Source organism: Micromys minutus (genome assembly GCF_963924665.1).
Source record: "Micromys minutus genome assembly, chromosome: 24".
Classification (NCBI taxonomy): Eukaryota; Metazoa; Chordata; class Mammalia; order Rodentia; family Muridae; genus Micromys; species Micromys minutus.
In genome coordinates this window covers 6,391,257-6,418,234 of record NC_137959.1, presented here as the reverse complement: position 1 = coordinate 6,418,234, position 26,978 = coordinate 6,391,257, and the positions used below count along the sequence as shown (strand labels likewise).

The window sequence follows — 26,978 nt, the reverse complement described above, 5'->3', positions numbered from 1 at the left end:
GACTAGAGTGATAGTAACATTCTGCCAGTAAATAACTAAAGATCCATGCAGTTAACCCAAGGCTACTATTAACTGAAAGTAAACCAAGTTTTTTCTGTTTTGGAAACAAGGATATATCTGCATGAATCTACAACTCAAACGAGACAGAGAGAATGCAAGAGCAAAAACAGAAAGATAGCTTGCTTGGTTTCCAGCCCTCAGAAACTTTGCTTGTTACCCCCCCACCAGCCACCCCCCCCCCCCACACACACACGGTTGTATCTTAGTGATAAGAGCACTTCGAGTAAGCATTCCCAAGTACTCAGCACATTGCTGAGGTCACTCCGACACCTTCAGATAGACCTTTCCTTAGGAAAGGAAAGCTCTGCTTTGGCTTATGGTTTCAGATGAGTACAGCCCATCACCTCTGAGAAGTTGTCACAAAGCAGCTCAGATCACATTGGTGAGAGCTTGTGACAAAGACTCTCACATCACAATAGGTTAGAGAGCTAGAAGCAGAGAAAGAACCTATGACCAAGTGCAGCCTTCACAGCCCCCTACTGGCCTATTCCCATCATCTGGGGCCTACCTTCCACTATAATACCACCAGCTGGGCACGAGGACTGGAATCTGTGGTGGATACTTTAAATTCAAAACATCCTTATTCTAAAGGACAAATATTTTCTTCTACATTGAAGTATGTAACAAACTAACATTTTGTTAAACCTAAGAAACAAGTCTCAACTAATGTGTGGGTGGTTAATGGAGAAATGACTCAGTGGTTAAGAGCCCTGGCTGCTATTCTAGAAGACCGGGGTTTCCAGCTCCCACATGATGGCTCACACCTATCTGTAACTCCAGTTCATGCTTCTGACACACTCACACAAACATACATGCAGGCAAAATACCAATGAACATAAAATAAAAATAAATTAGAAAAAAGGCAGTAATACATTGCACAGAATATTTATTATCCTGCAGTAGAGCAAGGTCTATTATCAATTTATGGAGATGTTTAGCAGAGACATACTTTCCTATGAGTCACAGTGGATACCAAGAAGCTATTGACCAGCAGAGACATTCAGATAGTTAAGGTACACACTCCATCAACCAAATTGCCTATGAAATGATCCTAAACCCAGTGCATGAGAAGCTCTCACATCAGCAGGGCTTCCATCTTATGCTTCTGCAATCTCCCAGAATTCTAAGGAAAGCTGATCACCAGATCTCCTGAGACAATAGGATCCATTAAATAAAGAAATAACAAAAATACTACTTCAGAAATATACAGGGTAGCATTGAGAAGAGGTAGATCATATACAATGTGGAAGTCCAAGTTACTTACCATGACCACTGTATGTTATCAGATAAAAGAACTGTCATTATAAGGAATGAGAAGTTATATATTCAACAACTTTAATAAACATTCCAGAAAAGGTGAAACATGGAACATGTAAGTGGATTCTTAAATCTCACCATTTACATGTCCTGCTCAGCTTCTTCATATACTTACCCTAATTATGCATATTTTATACATACTAGAGTATAATTTAAGTCCTAGTCCTATAATTTGATTATCAAGTGACAACAGAGATGTCTTTATAGACAACTGTAGAAAGCACACAGTATACAGCAAACTACCAGATTTCCCAAAATGTCGTCTTTCTGACATGAAAAGAATTTATCCTGCAGAATTACTGCCTTATACAAGTGATTTTTCCCTGAAATTATGTGAGATGCTGTGGAGTAATTACACCATTATTTGTTCTTTCATCTCTAATATTTTTATTCACACAATTATGAAGTATAACTTGCTTAGTAAGTATATCCTGCTTTAAAAATAAAAATGTAACCAAGACCAAAACTGTTACTTTAGTGTCAAGAAGAAAGATAATGCAGAAAATTATTGTTATATACATTCAGGGAGGGAAGTATCAAAGAGTGAAAATATAAAAAACAAATTTATTAGCATAGAAATAAGCTTTTCACTAAAAATTATAATTTATTGGTTTGGAAGTGCTTGAACAGTTTTCTTCTGTTTGTTTGTTTTACTGTTTGTGATTCTGTATATAAACCCCAATTACCATTACCTTGCTCAAACTTAATGTCTGGATGCAATTTTAAAAATCAAACTAATTTTTAACCTTATCAAGACATGTGAGCTTTAAAAGGATCTCTGACAAGGATATGTGTGTTGTGTGAACTAACCTTAAAAATATAAATATATAAATAATTAATATTTATACATGTTATAAAAATGTATAATAGTAAATCTTCTTTGCAAATATTTCTTTGAAAATAAACATATGAGCACATACCCCAAAGGACTTATGTTACAACAAAGATCACATTTTAAATAATCTTTGAATGCTAAGTTCTAGAAGATACTACGGTGGGTGCTGGGTAGTGAACAGGAGAGATGAATCCTGCCGATAAGGAGCTTGTACGCTAGCACATAATAAAGACAGACTGGAATTACAAAGATATAGTTGTGGTACATGCTAAAAATACAGGACACTCTGAGGATGTTTTACAGAGTAACTGGCTACTGCCTAAGCTTGATAACATGTCCCTGGAGGCTGAGCGAGATGCTTAGTTTTAGTTGTCAGCTTAGATGGATTAAGAAATCCCTAAAAGGGCTGGGCATGTTGGGACATGCTTCCATCGCTTGGGAGGCAGAGGCAGTCAGATCTCTGTGAGTTTTACATACTTAATTCCAGGACAGCCAGGGCTAGGTAGAAAAATCTTGTCTCAACATAAATAAATTAGATTAAAAGAAAAAAAAAAAAACAGATTAGTACAGCTCTGCCGTATCTGTGAGGCATTTCTAAAGACAATTAGATTGTGAGGGCTCTGAACTAACGAGAGGATTAGTGACTGATTAGTAATATGCCTTTAAAGAGTTGGAGAAAGCTAGAGCATGGTACTTAGATAAAGTAGGCCATTGGCGTGTCCCTGAGGGCTTTATCTTACACCTTCTTATGCTCCCTTTCTCTAGTTCTTACGTCTTTCTCCCACTTCCATGATATTCTGACTGAGCACACAGGGCCAAGTGTGTACAAACTGAAACTGAGACAGCGAATCTTTCATCCTTAGACGAGAGATTTACATTAGACATTCATCACAATGACAGATAAGCTTAAAACACGGAGATATCTGAGCTCGACACACCTTAGAGGATGAATGAATAGGGCCAGAAGAAAGAAACCAGGACAGAGCAGATCTGAGGTGACTTACAAAGGAAATGACTGCTTCATGCTCCCGAGCGTGGAAGGGCTCATCTGAACTGCCAAAGTCGATACTGTACGTCTGCTGCATTTGGACAACAAACCTTATCGTTTTGTTTAAAAGCTACTTTAAAAGTAAGCACAGATTGTAATGAGTGTCATTCATTATATTTTACCCCAATTTGCTCTCTCCACCAACTATTTTTGCTTGTCTCTTAGTCACCCACTTATTTCTGTTCTTCCATCAAATAGTCCTCTGCTTTCTGCTTCCACATTACTTGGATTGCATCATGCTCTTTTCTTCACTCACTTCTTAGGATCCCTTTTCTATTAACTCTCCTCTCTCTCTCTCTCTCTCTCTCTCTCTCTCTCTCTCTCTCTCTCTCTCTCTCTCTCTCTCTCTCTCTCTCTCTCTCTTCTTCCTCACACACACATACACACAGAGACAGAGACAGACAGACATACACACAGAGACAGACAGACACACACACACAGACAGACAGACACATACACACACACACACACACACACACACACACACACCACAGCCTAGCTTCTTTATTTGAGAGAAACACAGTGTTTGTCTGAGACTAGCTCACTTTGCTGGACACAATTACCAGTTCCATGCACTTTTGTGCTAATGTCTAGCCCCACCTCCACTGACTCTCACAGTCAAAACCCAATCTTTAGTGCCCCATTGACATCACATGAGTGTGAATACCCCATTTTCTCACCAGTTTGCATCTTTCTAGTTTACTCTCTCTAATGGAAGCTAGAGCATTCCTTCGGGCCCAGCCAACCTTACAATTTCTTGTCCAGCACACACACCCTTTCCCCCACTCTAAATCCCTCCCTCAGTCTCAATAATACCTTTACAAGGCAGATCCCATGGTCACTTATAATTATCCCTTGCACATAGTCTTTTCTTGCTTTCATCTTGTGTGGGGAAATCATGAAGTTGACCTGGTCTAGCTCCTTGAGAGGCCTGTGTCAAAGGTTTTTCAAATTAAGAGTCTAGCTTCTGGGACAAGTGTGCTTTGAAATCCTGAGAAACAGAGGCACTCCCTCAGGCTGTGAAGCATTTAGGCCACTTCTATGTTTCTCTGTGTCCCTTAGAATTCAACGAAGCATATGGAAATTTGACAGAACAGTTGGTCTTAGACAGTCTTGTGTACCCTGTATAGCTTGTAAATGCCACTGTATCTTGGCAACTACCATTCTATTCTTCCTCACAACTGCCAGTACATTGTGTTTCTGATAAAGGTATAAAAGTCTGATTGCTTGCAACAAATTTGTCACAGCCTCAGTCTAGCTGTGACCCCTCCAAACTGTGCTAGGTCAGGAGTCATTTCTCACCAGCCATATCAGGTAACCTTTAGTCTGCAAAGTGCTGGTGTTTACAATCCTGCTTCCCTGGTCTTGGCTACATCATAAGTCATTCTGACCCACTTTCTACTTATTTATTCTCTACTTAGATTTGTAAAAATGAATATGGATATATGCAAAGAAAACAAATTGACAAGTTTTGTTAACATTCATGATCTGTAATTTCAGATTGGTCCCTAATACTGGCTAGAAATCATATAAACCACATGCAATTCCAATTTTCATTTCTTTCCTTTAAAAATATTAAAAACTTATGATGCCATCCAGTGGTGGTACATGCCTTTAATCCTATCACTAGGGAGAGGCAGGAGGACCACTGATTTTGAAGTCAACCTAGTCTACAGAGTGCATTCCAGAACAGCCAAGGCTATAATAAAAAAACCCTGTCTCAAAAAAAATGAACTTATTTATGGAGCAGGCACCACAAGCACGTGTTAGGGGAGGTAAAAGAACTTTAGGGGTCAGCTCTCTCATTTACTGTGTAAGTTCCAAGGATGCTGGGTCTTTGATTCAGAGTCGCATATAGCTCAGAATGGGATCAAATTCACTATGTAGCAGGAATTATTCTGAACTCTTGATCTTTTTTGCCTCAACCTCCCAAGTGTTAACGCCGTGTGTAGCTCACACACAAACCTATTTGCTTCTCATTCTGGAATTTTAAGATGTCTTCAGTTTCTAAATCTTTCAAAGTGAGTTTTTTGCTATTACACACACACACACACACACACACACACACACACACACACACACGCCACTTTATTGCAGTTATACACCAAGGAGCATAAAACCTGTAGCACTGCAGCTATGTCAGTAATCGACTTAACCGGCTGTACCTACTTTCTGCTCCACTGTATGGTGCAAGCAGATCCTTACATTAGTGTACTCGGGCCTGCTGTTAGTTAGCATCAAGTGTACTACATTTTCAGATTTCTGAGCTCAACCACAACTTAAAATTTAATATCGCATTAGGTGATACATTGTTCTGATTTAAAATTGGTTCTTTTTCAGATATGAGCAAAATTAGTCCACACAGTTAGGAAAATTGATTTCCTTGTGGACTACGTTTTGGCCCCCAAAAGCTAACTCCAAAATCTGTATGTTGAATTCCTACTCTCCATGTGATCATATTTGGACATTACACCTTTACAAGATAATTAAATGTAGCACTTAATCTAGTAAAACTGGTTTTCTTTTGGATTTGTCATAATTGTTTATGTTATTAGGCCTTTTAAATTAATTTTATTTAGCATACAGAATGGGTTTTATCATGACATTTTCACATATACATGAAAACACACACACACACACACACGCCCTCTATTGGCCCTCCTAATTCCCATAGTCCTCTTCCTCCCCAGAGTTGCACTGATGCTTTCACATACACATATACACATATGCACAATCTACTTTCCACAGGTAAGAGATAATGTGATATTTGTTTTAATTCTCCCACCATATCCTTCCCTGCTCTCACCTCTCATCTCTCTATGGGCCCTGTCCTTCCCCCACATAATCTTTGTTCTATTCTTATAAGACAACAGAGAAAGACGTGGGGTGGGAAAGATGGAGCAGAAAATTTTCTTTCTCCTTGCTTACAAAGGGGAATGGCCATATAAAGACGCAGGAAGGTGAAAACAGAAAAAAAAAGGTCTGCTGCAGCCTAATTTTAAATGTCCAGCACCAACAGTTGTGGAAGAATACATTTCAGTTGTTTAAGCCTCCCACCCTGTGGTACATTATCATGGCATCTGAAGTAACTAATCTAAGACAGTGTCCATCAAAATTATTTCTTATAATCAGAAATTCCATATTACAAGGATAAGGCCCAGATACTCAAGAATCTTTATTATACAGAATATGCATGTTTAGTTTTATGATGAGTAGTTTAATGATGAGTAGAAATAACTAGGTAACGGGAAAAACTAAGTCCACTAGTGGAAAATGTAAGCATAGTTATGTTTAAATTTGCCTCTTGAAATATGATTTGGAAAGCTCCTACATCACCATTTCTATATATTATAGGCTGGGTTTTTTTTTCCCATCTAATCTGTATATTAGGAGTAAGTCGCACTACTAGCAAGTGTGTCCTTGTTGGAAGAAATGTATCACTGTGGGGATGGGCCTTAAGACCCTCTGAAAGACCAGGATAAATCCTGACCCCAAACAGGTAAAGTAGAAGACCCCTAGCAGGTAGAGTAGAGCCAAAAAATGTGGGCTAGCCAATTCTGCAATTCTATTCTTCTGTTCCAGGAACTGGCTGACCATAAAGAATTTATGGCCTTAAGGTCAGGGTGACGCTGTTTCAGAAACTGACTGACCATAAATACATAAAGTTAAACAACACCTTATAAACAATCTTGAGAAACCGGGTGTTTCCCTTGTGATTCTTCACTGGTATTTTTGGCATTTTCCAATGATGTACTCCCTCCCCCCTTGGGTTGTGGTTTTTCTTTAAAAAACCCCTTCTCCCAGCCACTCAGGGTCGAACTCTTCTACACCTGCATGGGATATGAGTCTCAACCCCAGTGCACTGGTCTTGTTAATAAACCTCGTGAAATTGCAGCAAGGATGGTCTCTCGTGAGTTCTTGGGGGTCATGTCATCCAAAGACTTGAGTGAGGGTCTCCCCTCTTCGGGGGTCTTTCACCTCTTCCTAGAAGACTACCAGGGGTCAGTCTTCTCATGGAGGAGGCCTTCTGGTCAAAATACAGAATTCTCAGCTCTTCCTTTGCCTTGCCTACCATGTTTCCTCCTCTATGATAATGGACTGAACATCTCAGTCTGTAACCCAGCCCCAATTAAATGTCCTTTATAAGACAAACTAAGACAAGGGGGCTATGTGAAGATGCACACGGAGGCCATAGGCACTGGCTCTTGGAGCTGGAATTACAGGCCTCTGTGAGCCACCCAGTGTGGACACTTCAATCCAAATGTTGGCAGTATGTCTCCAGCCAACGTGTTTAATTTTAAGAAGCTGCCAAATAAGATGAATGTGAGGAGACATGACTGTAATTCTAGTTACCTCAAGGGCTGAAGCAGAAAGATTACAAGGTGAGGTAAACCTGGCTTACACAATGAGACTGTTTTAAAAAGAAAAATAAGAAACTGGTTAAGTTACTAAACCATCTTTATTAACACCAATGATGTATATCTATTTTCTCTGCATCCTTGCTTGAACTATCACCAATTTTAATGTTAACTATTGTTACAAGTGTGTGGTAGTACCTCATGGTTTTGATTTACATTGCTTTTGTAGCTAGTGATACTGAGTATCTTTTCCTGTATTTATTTACTATCTGCTTTCCAGTTAAATGTGTTTCATGAATTTTGCTCATTTTAGCTGGATTGCTTCTTAATATGCATGTATGTATGTATGTATGTATGTATGTATGTATGTATGTATGTATGCTTTTTATTCAGAGTTTCATATAGCCTATGCTGTTTGTCTTAGTTGGGATTTTACTGCTGTAAACAGACACCCTGACCAAGGCAACTCTTATAAAGGCAACATTTGACTGGGGCTGGCTTACAGGTTCAGTCCATTATCATCAAGGCAGAAACTTGGCAGCATCCAAACAGGTATGGTGTAGGAGGAGCTGAGAGTTCTACATATTCATATGAAGACTGTTGGCAAAGTAAAATGAAGATCTTAAAAGGCCACACCCACAATGACACACCTACTCTAACAGGGCCACACCTTCTAATAGTGCCATTCCCTAGGCAGAGCCTATACAAACCATCACATTCCACTTCCTAGCCCCCATAGGCTGATTCAAATATGGTCTATGGGGACCATACCTAAACACAGAATGATACATTTAGTCCAACTTCCTGAGTCCCCACAGTCTATAGTAGTCTCAACAGTGTTAAAAGTCTAAAGTTCTAAATCTCTTCTGAGATTCATCCAATCACTTAACTGTAATTCCCAAAGCAAAATAGGAAACCAGCTGGGCAAACGCCAAACTCTGCATCTCCAGTTCTGATGTCAAAGCAGTCTTCAGATCTCCAACTTCTTTCTCCTGGGCTGGTTCCAATCCTTGTTAGCAGCTCTCCTCAGCTAGCCCATGGCTATGGCTTCTCAAGCATCTCAGGGTCTCCAAGGCAACTTCAGTATTACAGCTTCTTGTCTCAGTGTCTGAGATCCACACATGATCTGGGCTCCTCCAAAGGGTTGGTTTCACTTCTACATCCCTGCCCTCTATAGCACTCTAAGCTCAGGTTGATCCACTCTACTGCAGCTGCTGTTCTTGGCATCTCCAATACACTCTGCAACTAGGCTTCCCCAATAGCTTCTCATAGGCTCTCTTCATTGTGCCAAGCCTCAAATCCTTTGATCCTGGTCTGTCAACTACAACTGAGGCTGAATCTTCACCAATGGCTTTCCATGGCTTTGCACAGTGCCAAGCTTCAGCTGTTCTTCATGATCCCTTCATGCCTTCAAAGCCAGTACCACCTGGATGATTCTTACATATTACCAGGAACAGCTGCAGCTCAAGGTACAACCTTGGCTATCTCTGGAACACAGCTTCTTTGTGCTTTCAGAAAATAATTCCCAGATGATTTTCAGTGATGCTGGTCTCTTCTTAACCACCACTAATTTAGCTCCAGCTAACCAGCATCAATTGTCCCAGTAGTCCCTTCTATTCTTGACTCTAAAACCAGAGGCACATGGCTAAAACTGCTAAGTTCTGCTGCTTACTGGAGCTAGAACTTGCATACACCCACCCCCCCATTCTATTACCAGTTATCTGTTTTCCAACTCCTCTCAGCCTAAACTCGGGTTTCCAGTAACTTGCTCTGTAGATTGACCTTGAACTCAGAGATCTGCATGGCTCTGTCTCCTGTAATGCTGGGATTAAAGGCATGTACCACCACGCCTGGATTTAAACTCTACTTTTCTTAGAACCTGCTTTGCCCCAGGCTGGCCTGGAACTCAGAAATCTGCTTGGCTTTATCTCTAGGGTTTAAAGATGTGTACCTCTATGCCTGGATCTAAATTTAGCTGGGTAGGATCTTGCCCCAAGGTTCCATTCTTTAATCTGCTATCTCCTAGAACACAGGATTCAGCTCCATTTCACTTCCTGGGGCCCCCTTATTATTAGAACCACATATTCTCGATTTTTCCTATCAAGCTTGCTATGCTTGTTCAAAATGGTCTTCATGAGACTTAAAGTATATGATGGGTGTTTCTGAGACTTCCTTTGTAAATGCAATTAATCAGAGTCTCTTCACCTTAGCCTCAGGCAGACGCTTCAGGCAAGGACAAAAGCAGCCATGTTCATTACCAAAATACTACAAAAACAGACTCTAAACCACATATTGAAATTCTTCACAGAAACCTCTTGGGCCAGGTCCACACAATTCAAATTATTCTCAGCAACAAAGTCTTCCATATTCCTACTAGTGGGGCATATTCCACTAAGGCATTCTGCTGTTTTCCAAATCAAAGTCCCCAAATCTACATTGCTCCAAATAAAAGCATAGTCAGACCTATCACAGCAATACTCTAGTATTTGGTACCAACTTCTATCTTAGGGTTTTACTGCTCTGAACAGACACCACGAACAAGGCAACTCTTATAAGGACAACATTTAACTGAGACGGGCTTACAGGTCCAGAGGTTCAATCCATTATCAACAAGGTGGGAACTTGGCAACATACAGGCAGGCATGGTGCAGGAGTTGAGAGTTCTACTTCTTTATCTGACGGCTGCTAGAAAAATACTTCCAGGCAGCTAGGATGAGGGTCTTAATGCCCACAGTGACACACCTACTCCAACAGGGCCACACCTTCTAATAATGCTACTTCCTGGGCCAAGCATATACAAACCATCACAAACAATACAGCTGTTCTATATAAAATAACTCTGCTTCTGAGGTTCCTACATCTACCTCCTGAGTGTTGGTGTTATAGGCACACACTACCATACCCAGTTTTCCAAGTGCTGAGGCACCAGGACTCAATATTCCTCTTCACCTAGCTCCCATCTCCTCTCCATTGCTACTTTTAATGTTATGAAAATGGGTATGTTAAAAAATACTGACGTAATCCTGTCTGTGGTTAAAAAAAAAAACATTCAAGTAAATGGAAACAACTCACCTTTTTCCCCCTATTGGACACTTATAAAGGTATACAATAACTAGCAATGTCTGCTTTCACAGCTGTATTAAACAAGGTGAAAGAAAAATATGATTAGGCAACATTTTCCAAAGTAACAGCCTATGTTTAAGGTTTTTGTTTATTTCAGTACTAGGGGGTCAAATCCAGGGCCTTGTCAGGTACTATTAACACTGGGTCACATACAAAGACCTGGAGTTTAAAATCCATCTAAGTCCTTGAGATTTAACTTGAAAGGGCACATGTGTGATGATTCCCATCTGTCCTTCCTTGCTGTAAAAGATCTTTAATGTAAACTTTATGATATCTTCAAAAGTTTTCAAAGTCCTCTTTTATACAAGTACATACACACACTTTCATGCTCAGGTTTACACTCCAGCCTACTTGGGGCACATCTTATACACTGAACACTGACTAAAAATGCTATTTTTCTTACCACAACCTTATTTCAAATTACTAATTGTATGAGCTGACAGTACTCTCTTTACATTAGCAAACATTTCATAGGGAAAACCCAGCCATTTAAGGAACTGGAGCATGTCTTGGCCTTCCCCCAAAGCTTGTATTTTCTTATGCTTTTCTCACTTCCTCAACCAGTGTTCTTCTCGAGTTTCCAGAACGTTCTCAGACACAAGATTTTTAAACAATTAATAGCACGTCCTCGAATTTTCATCATAAGCAACGCGACCCAGACTAGGACAGCGTAAAAGGGTTCCTCCATTTTGTCTCAGCTGGAGCCATCTTTGGTTTATGCTGAAACTGACACCATCCTCCCCTGATGAAACGTAAAAAGTCCTGTACTCCAACCCTGTCCTAGAAACTCGGGGAAATGCCTCACCTAACGTCACGGTTTTGGTTTCTGCTAAGCTGCTTGCTTACTTTATTCCCCCTTCAACGGCAAACAAGGAAGTAGTGTTTCGTGTTCTTTTGCTTTTTAAAGCTCCCTGCGTTATCCGGGCTGTTCTGTGATTGTTTCTCCCCAGGCAGTCGCCGGCGACTTAATATAGATTCTCCATCCGGTCGTGCTGAGTGCTCTCTAGGCCTCTAACCAGCAACACTGACGGAATCCACGTCCAGTGACTAGACTCTCAGAGTACAGACGCGCCTCCTAGACTCCCTGAGCAGCTCCTCCGGAAGTCCGCCAGTGACGTGCCTCAACGTCTGCAGTGACGCGAGGGTGGCCGTGCGCCTGCGTGCCAGGAAAGGGACCGCGACCTGTCGGGGGAGGAGCTAGACGGAGAAGAGGGGGAGGGGCGGGGCCAGCAGGAAATGGATCGAATGTAGTGGAGAAAGGACCGGAAAAGGTGGGCGGGGCGAGGGCGGGCCTATCTTCTGTACCTCGGAACTTTACTTCCTATTTGCCGGTATTTCTGCTTCCGGGTTAAGGGTGTTCGGCGTTTCCAGCTCCTCTCCTTGGCAGACCGAGGTACTCTCGTTGACAGCGCCTCCTGACTCAACGCAGGGCGGCTTTTTCCTGCCTACACGCAGGAGCCTGGACTTCTTACAACCCCGGGACGCGAAGGCGCTCCTCACCTTCCAGCTCAGCCTGGAGGCCTGGAGGGTCCCCGCGCCCGGGTGCTGAAAGCGGTCGCGAGCCCAGCGAGGCAGCGGTGTGCGGACCTCCGGCCCCTTAGGCGGACCGCGGCGACTGACAGCCTTTCGGCGCCCCAGAATTGCCCTCTCCCATCCGGGCTCGGATGGGCCTTCCCACTCGATAAATGTGGCTGCTGAGGCAGCGGTGGTGGCGGTGGCCCGACCTGCTGCTGCTTGGCTCCAAGTTCACCCCCGCCGCGGCTCTTTGGTGTCCCCCGGGGCTGCCGCGGCCAGCTCCTTGTCCCCTGGGCCTGGCCTTGCAGAGTGGCGACGATGGACAAGATTCTGGAGGGCCTGGTGAGTTCCTCGCACCCGCTGCCCCTCAAGCGGATGATTGTGCGGAAGGTGGTGGAATCCGCGGAGCATTGGCTCGACGAGGCGCAGTGCGAGGCCATGTTTGACCTGACGACCCGCCTCATCCTGGAGGGCCAGGATCCTTTCCAGCGACAAGTGGGCCACCAGGTGCTGGAGGCCTACGCGCGGTACCACCGGCCGGAGTTCGAGTCCTTCTTCAACAAGACTTTCGTGTTGGGCCTCCTTCAACAGGGCTACCACTCACTGGACAGGAAGGACGTAGCCATCCTGGACTACATTCACAATGGCCTGAAGCTGATTATGAGCTGCCCGTCGGTGCTGGACCTCTTCAGCCTGTTACAGGTGGAGGTCTTGCGAATGGTTTGCGAGAGGCCGGAACCACTGCTCTGTGCCCGGCTGAGCGACCTTCTGACCGATTTCGTGCAGTGCGTCCCCAAAGGGAAACTGTCAATTACCTTCTGTCAACAGCTGGTTCGAACTATAGGTCACTTCCAGTGTGTGTCCACCCAGGAGAAGGAGCTCCGGGAGTATGTCTCCCAGGTAACAAAAGTGAGTAACTTACTACAGAATATTTGGAAGGCTGAGCCCTCCACGCTGCTACCTTCTCTGCAAGAAGTTTTTGCAAGCATCTCTTCCACAGGTAAGGGTCATTATTTCAGGAAAGTATGTCTTGGAAATTCAACATGTGTATCTCATAAACACAATGCACTTTCTTCCCGGAAACATTCTCTTTGGGGGTGGGGAGGACTGAAAGAGGTCAACAAGCATATTTTTATTAGAGTAAATCCTCCAGTAAGAGACATTCTTGATGGAGAGCAAATCTAAAGAACCCTTATCCAGAGTATTACTCCACTTCACTGCCTTCTTCAGAACGGCACGCTGGAGCCAAAATGTTGAGGATGCCTCCTAAGTCCAAAGACCTTTGTCACGGAACAAGTCACTTAATGACACCACCTCTGCTCCAGTTTTGGAATTCTTACAGGCTGACAGCCACCATGAAAAGCTTCTAGTCATTACTGACTAATAGTCGTATATAATGCTTGCCGCGGGGTGTTATTGTTACTGAGTGTAACCTATCATCTTCTTGAAGGGTTGGCTTTTTTTTGTTGTTGTTGTTGTTTTCTAGTGTTCTCATTTTGTAAAAATTCATGAGTTTGCACAGTCTTCTATAAGATTGTCCCAGGTTACCATGTAGCAGTTTTTAAATATCATTTCACTCCACAGAAGACAGGAGAGCCAGGGAGCATGAAAAAAAGTGTGACGGCTTTGGTCGAAGCCTGCCTTGTCCTTCTCGTGATCTGCATCCTCAAAAACTAGGGAGAGGGCAAAGGATCACACTTAGAAACCTCTCACCTAGAGTTTGTCTGTGTCTGTTCATGAAGGTGCTTTAAACTGTCAGTTGTGAAACAGGTTCAGACTGAACTTTGTGGAGCTGCCCTCTTTTTACCTTAGCCAGAAATGAGGGCTGAGCTTTGAAAGCTTTCTAATGCGTTTAATAAGTACCAGGTGCATTAGCTTCCCCTTCAGTGCATTAGCTTCCCCTTCCTGTATTCCATACTTGTAGTTTGGCATAGCTGTTAAGAGCTTTTTCCCAAGATTTTTACTGTAGTGCTGAAGCATCTTGATGCCTTACATTTTTATGTAAGCAAAGCCAGCCCCCTTCACCTTAATTTCTACTCTTAAGATTTTTCAAGTGTCACAGTAGTGCAGTGACTACTACAATATGAGCCTCTGACATGGAAATCAGAGTACTCGACTGGTTCTTCCTCATTTACTGCTTTCCAAAGCATTATCTAAACCCAAAAGTGTACTGTGAACAACAAATTAGCTTACTGAAGAAAACTTAACAGTTTTTCTACTTAGTGATAAGGCTATAGAATGATTATTATTTCCTCTTAACTTCTCATTTCTATGGTTTAACTTTCAATTTAGAGTCTACTCATGATGTATAACATGGCTTTTTATAGCCCCTTTAGGGTGTGTGTGTGTGCATGTGCGAAGCCCTTTTCTCCCTTGAACTAGTACTTCACCTTGAACTTCCATGCCGTCTTTGTCTTTTTAACTAACAACCAGATGCATCCTTTGAGCCCTCGGTTGCCTTGGCAAGTCTGGTGCAGCATATTCCTCTGCAGATGATCACAGTCCTTATCAGGAGCCTGACCACCGACCCAAACGTGAAAGATGCAAGTATGACCCAAGCTCTCTGCAGGTACTTTGTTGTTTTTATACTGGGAGATATTCTGGCTTTTTGAATAGTGAAAAACTTTGAAAAGTTTTTAAAGCTAAAATCTAAAAGCAAATTTGTAGTTTCTCCAGATTAATTCGGATCCGAATGGTTTACCTTTGTACTGAAGTTGTGTGGTTGGGTTGTTTCCCTAGACTCTCTATTCCTTACTGTTTCTTGTAGCCCACTTCTGTGTGGGTGGTGGTGGTTATCCTTGTATGGTTCTGGGTTTGATTTTGTTTCTCTTAGCTAGGTAAGGATTTTATTTTTCTGCTTGAACCAGATTCCACGGGTGATACCTCTGCCTTTGTCTCTCTGGATTTATTTACTTATTTAATTTGTTGGATATGGATGTGTACTGTGTGTCAGAAGTCAGCTCCTGCAATTAGAGTTATGGATGCTCATGAACTAGGTGTGTGCTAGAAATCAAACCTGGATCCTCTGCAAGAACAAGTGGTTCTTATCCGTTAAGCCATCTCTCCAGTCCCTACCTTTGCCTCATGGAATCTGTTTTCTCTCCCTTATTCTAGCTGTTTTCTTTTAATGTTTTGAAAGTATTATCACATTGTCACTGTGCATCTCCTGTTGCTAGTGGGAGCTGCTGCCAGTCTGATTATCCTGTTTGTGACAACGAGCTTCTCTTTGTATCCTGAGTGATCTGCAGTCTTACTGTCCATGTGTAAACAGAAGCTGACTTGCCCTTTCCAGCAGGTCCATTCATAAACCCAGTCATTCATTCAGAGAGTGCAGACCACTCAAACTTCCCTGAGCAAACTGATAAAATAAAAGCTGCTTTCTAGTCAGAGAAACCAACAGGAATGTAAGAGCACTTCACTGACTCCGGCCTTTATCCTGAATTTTAAGATGTTGAAAATGTATAGAAATGGGTGCCCTAGTTAAACAAGCCTGACTTTCTTGCCATACTGCTACATAATCACATTGGTTTTGTTTGGATTTAGGTTTTGTTTTAGATCATACAGTAAACGATTTAGTATGTTAAATGATGAGTGTTTGTTGGTAGACAAGAAGAGTGGTAGGCTGTGAGTAGGTAGTTTGCAGTTGTCAGTAAGATGGCTGAAGAAGGGTTCATTGAGGTGTCCACAGCATTCAAGTAAAAAAGGAAGCAGTGCTGTGGGTTTTATAGTGATGCTTCCAAAACAAGCATTCTGTAGAAGCCATGCTTTGATTTCTGGTTTCTGCTTTTCTTGGGCTACCGTATAAAGTATGAGACATTCTCCAAATGCTGGGTAGACACAGTGAGTCACTTAGCGAGCTCTAAGTCAATCTCACAAACAGGGTAAGTGCCCAGTAGTCTCAAGTGGAATATGTTGCTAAATCAGGGTGTTTGGTAGGTTGTAATATTGGAGGTTTTACCCCTTGTGGTATTTTCCACTTACATTAGATCTGCGCTGGCATATGCACCTGCCTTGTCTTAAGACCTGCTCAGTTTGCTCTAGGATGGTGCCCATCCACAGTGCTTGTCCCAGCTGCTGAGTTTCTGTATTTCAGCAACAGTATTGTTTCCATATTGAGCTTGAACTTTCTCTACTTAGATGCTTAATTTTTGTTTCTTAGCCTGTTTGAGCAGGTGAGGATTATAGTGGCATTAACTGAAGTATTCTATGTTGGGCTCTCAGAATGTGCCATGAGTACTGACACCACCTTCTAAACACAAGCTCATGCTAGCTGCTTCTTTGTGCTGTTCAGTTAAAGGAGCCAGTTAATCTGTAACTTGTGCTTCTAGTTTCTTAAATCACAAATCTAGAAGCAAGTAACTCCATTCTTCTCTTACTTTTATTAATATCACTAGTCCTTTGAATTCTGTCTTTAAGAATACTGGTTAAGAGCTGTTCTTCCAGAGGTCCTGAGTTCAATCCCCAGAAACCACTTGGTGGCTCACAACCATCTGTATTAGACACACAGGTGGAAGGTGTACATGCAGATAGAGCTCTCATATACATAAAATAACTAAATCTTTTTTAAAAAGAATGCTTCTTACAGTGTCATTTTTCTGGCTCTACCATATGTGAAATCAAACCTGTACTGTTACAATAATCTAGTTAGTTGAATGTAAATATATTCCAAGAACAGGTATAACATTCAAGTAGGAAGCAGGCCAGGAATCAGTGAAGTGATGTAGGCTGTGCTGTATAAGCACCTTCTGCGAGAGGAAGATGGCCCTCAGCCCCAGGGGTCTCTTGATAACTTGAATATGGTCCTGTTTCCTCAGAAGTTTCAAAAGAAGTTTCAAGTCAGATTGTCTGTATAAAATGTCCTATCCATGAAACAGTGGGCCAGATAAGACTGAAGGCTGGGTGGAGTCTTCAGGCTGCCTTGTAAAGTGAAAGTTGGTTTTATATTATATTCCATAATTCTATTTTGTTGCTTTTCAGAATATTGCCTGGCTTTTTTGTTTTGGCTTGTTTTAGTGGGGTTTTGGGGGGTAGGAGGGTTGTTTTTGCTTTTTTTGAGACAAGGTTTCTCTGTGTAACCCTGGCTGTCCTGGCTGACCTCAAGCTCACAGGGACCCACCTGCCTATCCCTCCCAAATGCTGGAATTAATGGTGTGCCACCACCGCCACCCAGCTATCTGCCTGGCTTATGTTATGGTTTTAAAGCTGTGTGTATTCCTTTGAGCCGTGGAAGTAAATGGCCTTACTTAAACACTGGAATCCAAAGTATTAGATGAATCCCTGAAAGAGAGAGACTGAAATAAATATACAAAGGACAGACACTTTTAAAACTAAAGAACATCCCAAAGTTCATTATAACTTAAAAGCATAGTGCAGACATCAGTAACACTGTTTAGTCTTCTGCAGTTGACAGCTTCCCTGACTTCTCCTTCCTGTCCACAACGCTCTCGGTGCCTGATACCTTACTTACTAGCTATAGAGTAACACTCAGACATTTGTCTCATGAATGACTTCTGTCTGGGCTGCTGTTAAAAACAAAAAACAAAACATTAGACTGGGTAATTCATAAGCAGACGTACATTTCTGACAGTCCTGATGGCTGAAAATCTAAGCTCAAGACAGCCGAAAACTTTCCTCATATTCTTGAATGGTGGCAGGTACAGGGACACTCACCCTTAGCACCTTTATTAGAGTGCTGATCCCAGTCATAGGGGCCTTGGTCATAGTCTCTCCTAAGGTCTCATTTCACAATTGAGGATTAGATGTCAGCACCTGAGTATAAGGAAGATGCAGGCTTTACCACTATCTAACTTCTGGATAAGGTAGAATGGAGACTGATAAACTGAGAAGCTTGAAGAGGACAGTCTAGGAAAGGCACATAAGATATTATCAATAGTAAAGAGCCACTGAGAGTGGACATTACTCCTCCTTCCATTGGAATGGCCCTCTCTTTACAGTGAGATGGAGGTTCTGTCCTTGCGTGCACTTGATCTGCACCGACAGTGAGTCCACAGAGCCAAGCAGAAGTGCCCACACTACCTCCTTTTAATGTGCGCCTTTGCATTTAAACAAAAATAGTTGTTGGGGTTTCTTAATTCACTAGTATTTTTATTTTAGTAATATCTCATCTTTTATTTGGGGATAAGACTCTAGTCTAACCCAAGCTAGCTTATTAGAACTCACTCTCTGGTTAAGGCTATCCTCAAGTTTCTGCCTTGCTCTCGTAAGTACTAAGACTGCAAGCGAGCCACCATGCCTTGCTCTTCCCTTTCCATTTTGGAGCATCCTTGTACTTCACATGCATTGTGAAGACTGCACTGTACCTGTCCTTCCCTTACAGGTGGCCGGTTACATCTTTTGAAGTATTACCATGTCACAAACGATGCTAGAGTATACATTTGGGGGAGGAGGTTGCAGTGCTGTGGATCAAACCCAACCATACACTAGGCAAGTGTTTCCAGCATGAGAATACAACATACTCCTATAGGTTTTATTTTTCCTTTTTTTTTTTTTTTTTGAGACAGTCTTATTGTGTATTCTTTTCTAACCTCTAACCTACAGAGATCTGCCTGCCTCTGCCTCTGCCTCCCGAGTGCTAGAATTAAAGGGGCATGTGCCACCATACTAAGCTTGCTTTTACCTTTTGCAACAGCATCTCTGCATCACAAACTTCCCACCCCCCTTGATAGTAGCTAATGATGACATTTAGTTTCCAGTTCTCATCTCAAGTGCTGGAATTTGTAGGGATGTCTGACTTTCAAAGTGTTGATCCAGCCTGAGGCCCTTTGCATGGCCAACCAAAAAGCACTCTACCAGCTCATCTCAGTACCTGCTCCCAACGTAAATAAACTCTTCTGAAATGCATGTGTCTTCATTATTCTCTGTATAATACCTACAGATTTTTCTGAAAAGCAGCCCTGCAATAGTTGAAAATTAGCTAATAGCAACTACTTTAATGACTTGTAACCATTATTATTGTGGTGAGAAGCCAGGAAAAAAGAAAAATAAAATTTGAATAGAGAATGGAGGGCAGCCAAATAACAGCAGTTAGTGTGTGTTGTATTTGGGATCCTTCATACTTTTTAAAACATTTAAATCTTAAAAACAAAAAAAAAAAAAAAAAAAAAAAATGGTTGTGTACTATTAGAAACCCAACACTTGGGAGCCTACAACAGAAGACTGCCACAAGTTTAAGGCTAACCTGGGCAACATTGAGACCCTGTCTTGAAAGCCAGAAGAGAAAGAAAGGCTGACAAAGATGACACTCCAGTCTTTAGGTAGATGTTACGCAGTGCTGGTGTTGTGGTGTTCTCTCCGTCACAGTTTGTACAGTCACAGTGGTTATTGCTGACCTGATGAGATGGCTCAGCAGGAGAGATTACATTCTCCACAAGTCTGGCCACCTAAACTCATTCCTCAGATCCCTTACTTTGGCTTCCATACGTATGTGTTAAGGCATGCATATACACACACATACACATATAGACATACCCACACATTAATAATAAACTTTTTAGAAGGATACAAATTGTTCTTTGTGTTAATATTTGATGTCGAGTTACGGACATGAGTATTTCCAATGTTAGATTTTCTGAACTAATAAATCATGAATTGAGATGTTTAAACCTTCAGAAACTTAAGAGTTTTTCTTTGCTCTTTTATTAGTATCTAATCCATCAGAATAGATTGCTTCACCAAGTTTCATAAACAGTGTATCCTGGCTATGTTCCATAGAGTTGTGCTGGTCTTCAGTGTGCTGTATATCTAGCTTTAGAAAGCAGCTCAGTCAGAACCCAGACTACTTGTTCTTTATTCTATTGAAGTGGCTTGATATTTAAGAAAGGAAATACATGGTAATGGAAGACAGGTCATTAGAATATTTGCATGGTCAGTGTTTATAATGATTGGAGGTTCTTATGTTGTCATTGAGTATAGAATTTTGAAAGATGTGTAGAAACCTGCTTCAGAATGTAGCCTCTTTAATGGTGTCTTTCATATTACATTACTTACCAAAAAGCAAAATCTTGATTGATAGTCATACATCAGATGTCTGATTTTTAAACTCCTCTTGTAACATTTACTGTTGAACAAGTTTTTGATATCCCTATATCAAAAAGCATCCAATTGAAATTTGACATTTATGAGAAATGATCATTTATCACAAAGCCTTATGAGAATATATTAGATAAAGAAACTGTCAGCTTATAAGACCAGAAAGTGCTTCAAACAGGCCACCCTTACACTCATTTCAGTATATTGCTTTTTACTAGAAACTCAGTAAGTACTGAGTCACAAGCTGAATGTTTACTTACTGTAACTCTTGCTATTCCTAACTAATATTGAACGTATTTAAGTACTGATAATTGTGTTTTGTTTCAGAATGATTGACTGGCTGTCCTGGCCATTGGCTCAGCATGTGGATACGTGGGTAATTGCTCTCCTGAAAGGACTGGCAGCTGTTCAGAAGTTTACTATTTTGATAGATGTTACTTTGCTGAAAATAGAACTGGTGAGTAGAAGTGGGCCAGCCCATTGGGGTGCATAGGTGTGTTCCTAGTTTGGGTTTTGTTTTAAATAGGTTTGGGGGGCAGCAGCCAGTGAAACAGAGGTAGTCAGTTGAAACTAGTTTGCAGTTTTCTAAGTTTTCGTGGTTGTTTCTCTGTTGTTGTTAGTGTTGGTTATGACAATACTTACTTTCAATCTTTCTCCTGCCTTAGCCACAAATAGAAAGGGTATAGGTATTTAGCACCATGCTTGGCTCCCATGAGCTCTTTTTGTTAAAGTGTGTGTGTGTGTGTGTGTGTGTGTGTACACTGTAGCTGTCTCCAGACACTCCAGAAGAGGGCATTGGATCCCATTACAGATGGTTGTGAGCCACCTGTGGTTGCTGGGAATTGGAACCTCTGGAAGAGAGCAGTCAGTGCTCTTAACCACAGAGCCATCTCTCCAGCCCTGCCTTGAGACTCTGCTTTCTTTGTTACTAACCCAGGACACAACTGGTCACCACATTTTTGGGGTTTTTAGTTTGTCCCCCAGTGCTTAGGAATCCAGCCCAGGGTTAGGCAAGCTTTACCCCTAATCTATATCCTTAGCTAGGTCACTTTCTCATTAAAACACTGTCTTAATTTACTTAATTCCCATTAAGTAAAGGGCATTATGTCCTGTTGGCTCTTGTCTTTTACTGACATATCAGGCTCTGTTCTAACTTACCTTTGGTCCACTTTCTTTTTAATACATACTTAATTGCAGTAAGTGTTCTATTACAGTAACCATAGATGCTGCATGGATTTAAATAAGGTGTCCAACTTAAGGCATAACAGATTTATATTTCAGTTCATTATTTACCCTTGAATTAGGTGTTCATTTTGTCTTAGTCACTATTGTATTACTGTGAAGAGACACCATGACTGTTGATTTGAATAGGTAAGTCCCCCCACAGACTCACATGTTTGTATGCTTGGTCCAGGGAGTGGCACTATTAGGTGTGGCCATGTTGGAGGAAGTGTGTGCTGGAGGGGAGGGAACTTTGAGGTCTCCTATGCTCATGCTCTGCCCAGCCTTCTGCAGATTAAGATGTAGAACTCTTAGCTCCAGCATCATATCTGCCTGGTCTCTAACTTACTTGCCACAATTATAAACCAGCCCCAATTAAATATTTTCTTAAGAGGTTCCTTAATAATGGTGTCTCTTCACAGCAATGAAACCCCAAGGCAAGTGACCAAGAAAAGATCTTATAAAAGAAAGCATTTAATTGGGGCTGGCTTACAATTTCAGAGGGTTGGTCCATAGCCCTCATGGCTGGAAGCAGACAGGCATAGCTCTGGAGCAGTAGTTGAGAGCTTTGCATCCTGATCCTCATGTAGCAGGCAGATGGACAGACAGACACAGAACCTGGGCCTGGCATGGAAACCTCAAAGCCCACCCGCAGTGACACACCTCCTAATCCTTCTAACCCTCAAATAGCTCCACTCCCTGATGACTACAAATTCAAATATGGCTATGGGGGCCATTCTTATTCAAACCATAGTGCATTTATTCAGTTATCTAAACTCTGATCTTTCTCTTTTGCTTTTCTTTTCTTTGGGGGAGAAACTGGATTTTGTGGGGTTTTTTTTTTTTTTCCATAAAGAGTTATTATAGCAAAAGAAAGCTATTACAAAGACACATGTTCTGACTAACTCAGGAAGGGAGTAGCCTATACTGGAAAATCTTAAATTCATATCATCCACACTCTTGCTACTGATTTTTACTCCCAAACCTGGTCCTCTGCCTCTTGAGAAATAGCTGTCTTAATTAACTCCCACTCACTTAGGCCCTAGTCTTTGGAGCAACCCTTCTCTTTTTACTGTCTCTCAAGCACTGTCCTGTAAGTTTTACTAACTCACTGTCCTGTAAGTTTTAGTAAAACAGTAAGTTTTACTCCTACACCTGTTACATCCCTGCTGCTGGTGTAAGTCATCATCCCTTGTTCCACTGACCTCAGCGGCGTCCTTGCTCCCTGTCTTTGGTCCCTTTTATATGTTGCACAAGTGCTCCTATTGCAGTCTTCTGCCATCCTATCTCCAGATGTTCTCCTTCATCTTTCACCTCAGTGGCATTGCTCTTAGTTGTCTGGTGTACCAGTCTGGATGGCTGGGGCCTTTGCAGTACTGTCTGTTCATAAATGCTCCTGTCCTAACAGTTTACACTCAGCTGTCACATTTTTCTGGGTCATTTTTAACACCGTCTTTAGAATGACAGACTCCTTTGCTACCCTGTTTGCTGGTCACCGTGTTCTACTTTGTATTTTTAGCATGTGTTGCTATTTATTTCTCTTTGTTATCTTGTACATGTCCTCTTAGCCATAAGCCCAATATGACCTACAGTAACTGAACAGTGCCAGATGATAGTTGGTGTTCAGTAAATACTGACAGTGAACTGAATGGATAGTGACCCTGGGGGCTGTAACCTTATTTGCATATTTCACTTAATGTGGGAATTTTGAGAATGTTTAGGCCACCAAATTCTCTTTTATTTCAATCCTGTTGTTATTTCCTTTTCGTCTAATAATGTGTTGCGATAGGGGACACTGACGGAGAGCCGTCAGCTGTAGGGAGGGGTCATAAATCCTTAGCAGTGAACTCTGAAGATGGTTTCTCCTTCCGCAGGTTTTTAATCGGCTTTGGTTTCCACTTGTGAGACCTGGTGCTCTTGCAGTCCTCTCTCATATGCTGCTTAGTTTCCAACATTCTCCAGAGGCATTCCATGTGGTAAGTACGGTGTAAGCTCTGAGCAGGAAATAACGGTTCTCATAATGTAGCTCACATTGGATGTTTAATGAGAAGACTGTAGGTTAGCTGTATATTATGTCGTGTAACTTTATAATTCTTAACAGAACATCTTTAATGGCAGTCACAGTTCTCCCGATCACTCAGAACCATTTGCTTGCTGGCTTTGATTTGACTGCAGTTGTTGATTACTACATGTGAGAAATGACAATATTATTGGGAATCTGTCTGGTTCAGGAAACTGTCACATGGTTCTCTGCATTCTCCAAGGTCTGAGCGTGTTTCACAGGAGTAAACTCAGCAGCAGTCCCTCCCACCGGAGGGACACTAATGCACCGTGACAAGTCAGGAGACATGACAAGAGAAGAGCTAGTTCCTCTTGGTTGTGCTCAGCTAGCAAGGTATCCTCAGCACCGTAGGCTCTCATGGGCTGCTGAGTACCTCGTCCTCGGGGGAAAGTCACAGACTTTGTTTTGAGGAAACCTTGACAATAAGTCACTTCATCCCATATTTTGGATGAGTGATTTTTATAGTCATTGCTCTCATAGCAGTGAAATTGATGGTGAAGCCAGAAGATTCTCTGTTTATGAGATCACTCAGTTTTTAGCTAATTTACATAAGTACACAAACAAAATGCTCCAGGAGAGGAAAGTGTGTCCCTGTCTTCTGACATTGTCACGTACAATGAGTAAATAGTCATGTTATTTGAGTAAAGCTTTTCAAATGCTGTGGGAAAGGAGTTACTGCGTCTCCTTGCACACTGCTGCCATTCCTCAGCCACACAGATCGCACGGGCTCTGCTCAGAGCTCACTCCTTTTCTTGCAGTTTATTAAAAGAAGAAAGATACTTCCTTACCTTTTGTATTAGTTTCTCTCTCTCTCTCTGAAAAAGGAAGTTGAGATAACACAATTGAAATGCTTGACTGAAATTTCAGCTGTTGGATTAAAGCAGTTTTAAGTCATCTATTTAAGAAATATCTGGGTTTGAAATTTGAAATATTTGATCTAAGTAAAGCCTGAAAATCAAGACCTAATACTGTGTGAATACTCTGTAATGCTCAACTAAAAATAGCCTGGAGATCCAGCAGTGAAGCTCACATGTGGTGGTTAAGTTAGCAGTGACTCCAGATAACTCAGTGGAGGATTTTGTGTGGGGTAGGTGCGTATGAGCTGGCCTGGGGTAAACAGCCATCCATTACATCTCATGTTTAGAAATCTGACAGTAAACCACACGTTCTGGTATGTGTTGTTACAGGCCAGGCTGCTCTTTATATACTTTTTATAAAAATAAAATTCATTTTAGACAGGTCTGTGGTACACAGTTAAGATGGAAAAACAAAAAAAATGCAAAATTAGTAATTAAATAAGTTATATGTATTTTCTCAAGTAGTTGAATGAGTATTGCAGTAATTTCTAAATGTATTTAATCTCACACATTAAGAATACTTAATTTGGGGGCTAGACATAACTCAGTGAACAACCCAGGCTTAGTTCACAACACCCACGTTGTGACTCACTACCATCTGTAACTATAGTTCTGAGGGTTCTGACCTCCCTGGGTATGTACCTTTACGCGCACATGCATACAGGTAACACTCATACACATAAAACAGAATAAATATTTTTTAATCTCAGTTGGAAGCATTTAGAAGGCCTCAGCCATAGCAGTCTGCAGTGCTGGGAAGAACTGTGTCTTATTTCCATGTTGGTGATTCAAGTGGCTATTTACAGTGTGATGGAAGACAAAACTTCAGCCTGCTTGGAAAGACTAGATCACAACTGGAAGAGATTTGGGAGACTTGAAACAATGACATTCACTCTTAGAGTCCTTCTCTTTCATCTTTCTTCCTTTACTTCTGAAAAAACAAGATAATTTTGGACTTCAGACTAATTTAGCAAGAAAGTGACAGATTTTAGCTTTATGAAATTGTCGCTGAAATGTGATAGAAATGTAGAGATGTGTTAGAAAGGACATTTCAGTGATAGAGCGCTCTTCTAAGATGCAGGAGTGCCTGGGTTGTGTCCTCAGGATGAGGAGGAGGGAAGGAAGGAGGAAAAGCAGACATGGTAACAAAAGAACAAACTCATTAGGATCTGGAAGTGGGCACGTCCACACTCCAGGCTGCCACACATAACCGAAGAAAGCTGATGAGAGCACAGCACAGGCCGTAAGCTGAGTGAGAGAGGAGAGAGGGGTCCATAGGGTCAGTGGGTCCAAGGAAGGCATGGTACGCCTCAGTCCACAGCTTGGCTGCCCTGCCTGTGGACCTGCAACTGATTCCAGCACACCACACGACTCACAGTCACTGTAACTCCAGTCGAGGGGACCTGAGACCAACTTCTTCCCTCCGTGAGTGCCATACATGCAGGGAGAATACTCAAATGCATAAAATCAAAAATTAAGAGAGGGTGGGGATTGAGAGTAAGTTCATGTTTATGTATGTGTATGAGTTATCCAAGAAAATTTCAAATTAGTAAAAGATTAGAATTTTAAATCATAAATTTAAATTGTGCACTTTTTGTGCCTCCTCCTTTCCAACCCCGTAATTCTGGAACATAAACCTAGTGGCTGCCGGACAGTGTGGTTCTAGACACACCTGCTATAGATGACCACATCGGTTAACTGTAATGGAGTTGAGGCTTTAAAAGGTGGCATAAAGCGTTCAGTGTGACTTAGTGCCTCACCACAGAGTAAGTTCAGACAGTGCAGAACAGCAGTCACTGTTAATTGGAGAATCTGACCTCTGATTGGGGGCCACAGTGGCAAGAAAGGGAACTGATTGGGCCAGTACTGGCTGTTCTTAGTACTGTTTGGTCGGACAACCCTGATAGAGTTGTGAATGCAGTATATTAGAATTTGGAGCTTCAAAAGTATTGCATATACAGGACCTGGGACACCTTTAGTTCATATACATACATATATAAGTATACATATATATATAATATTAGATTGTGATTAATAATTAGCTGAAAAAATTCTTTGATATCAGCCATATGTAAAATAGAATTTCCATTTTTGTTATGTCTTATACCTTTGCTTGTATAAGAGCAGGTATTTAGACTAATTTTAATTGAAAGAGCATTATTGTGCAGTTTACCAGTATAAATATTTTTTAAGATTTTTGTGAATAGTGAGCATTATTTTGGGGGCAGCTGCTTTGCTAATAAGGATTTGATCTATCTAAGGTATCATTCCTGTTCTTATCAACCAATGTACTGCTATTACCTGAGCACAATTGTAGGACATACTTAAGTTATTTCAGAGACTTTTGCTATGTGCTTTTTTTTTTTCAGTTGGGAATTTTAAACTTAACACTAGATGGAGCTCTTTTGCTAATTCCAGGGCAGACGCAGATGGGTCATTGTGTTGTTTTTGTGGGAGTTTTAATGTTGTTCTGTTAACTAACCTGGTTGGGTTGTGGGTGTGACTCACTAATAGAACATTTGCCTGGCGTACA

General features: G+C 41.5%; 1 protein-coding gene across 1 annotated transcript in view; it reads left to right on the top strand.

The window, feature by feature from the left end:
• The first annotated feature begins 12,149 nt into the window (after positions 1–12,149).
• USP38 (ubiquitin specific peptidase 38) overlaps positions 12,150–26,978 on the top strand; it is a 30,118-nt gene continuing 15,289 nt past the window's right edge. Inside the window, exons 1-4 of the mRNA XM_080937298.1 lie at positions 12,150–13,256; positions 14,690–14,825; positions 20,633–20,762; positions 23,401–23,502. Of these exons, the coding sequence (XP_080793424.1) occupies positions 12,575–13,256; positions 14,690–14,825; positions 20,633–20,762; positions 23,401–23,502 (1,050 nt within the window). The 5' untranslated portion in view covers positions 12,150–12,574. The remainder of the gene's footprint in view (positions 13,257–14,689; positions 14,826–20,632; positions 20,763–23,400; positions 23,503–26,978) is intronic.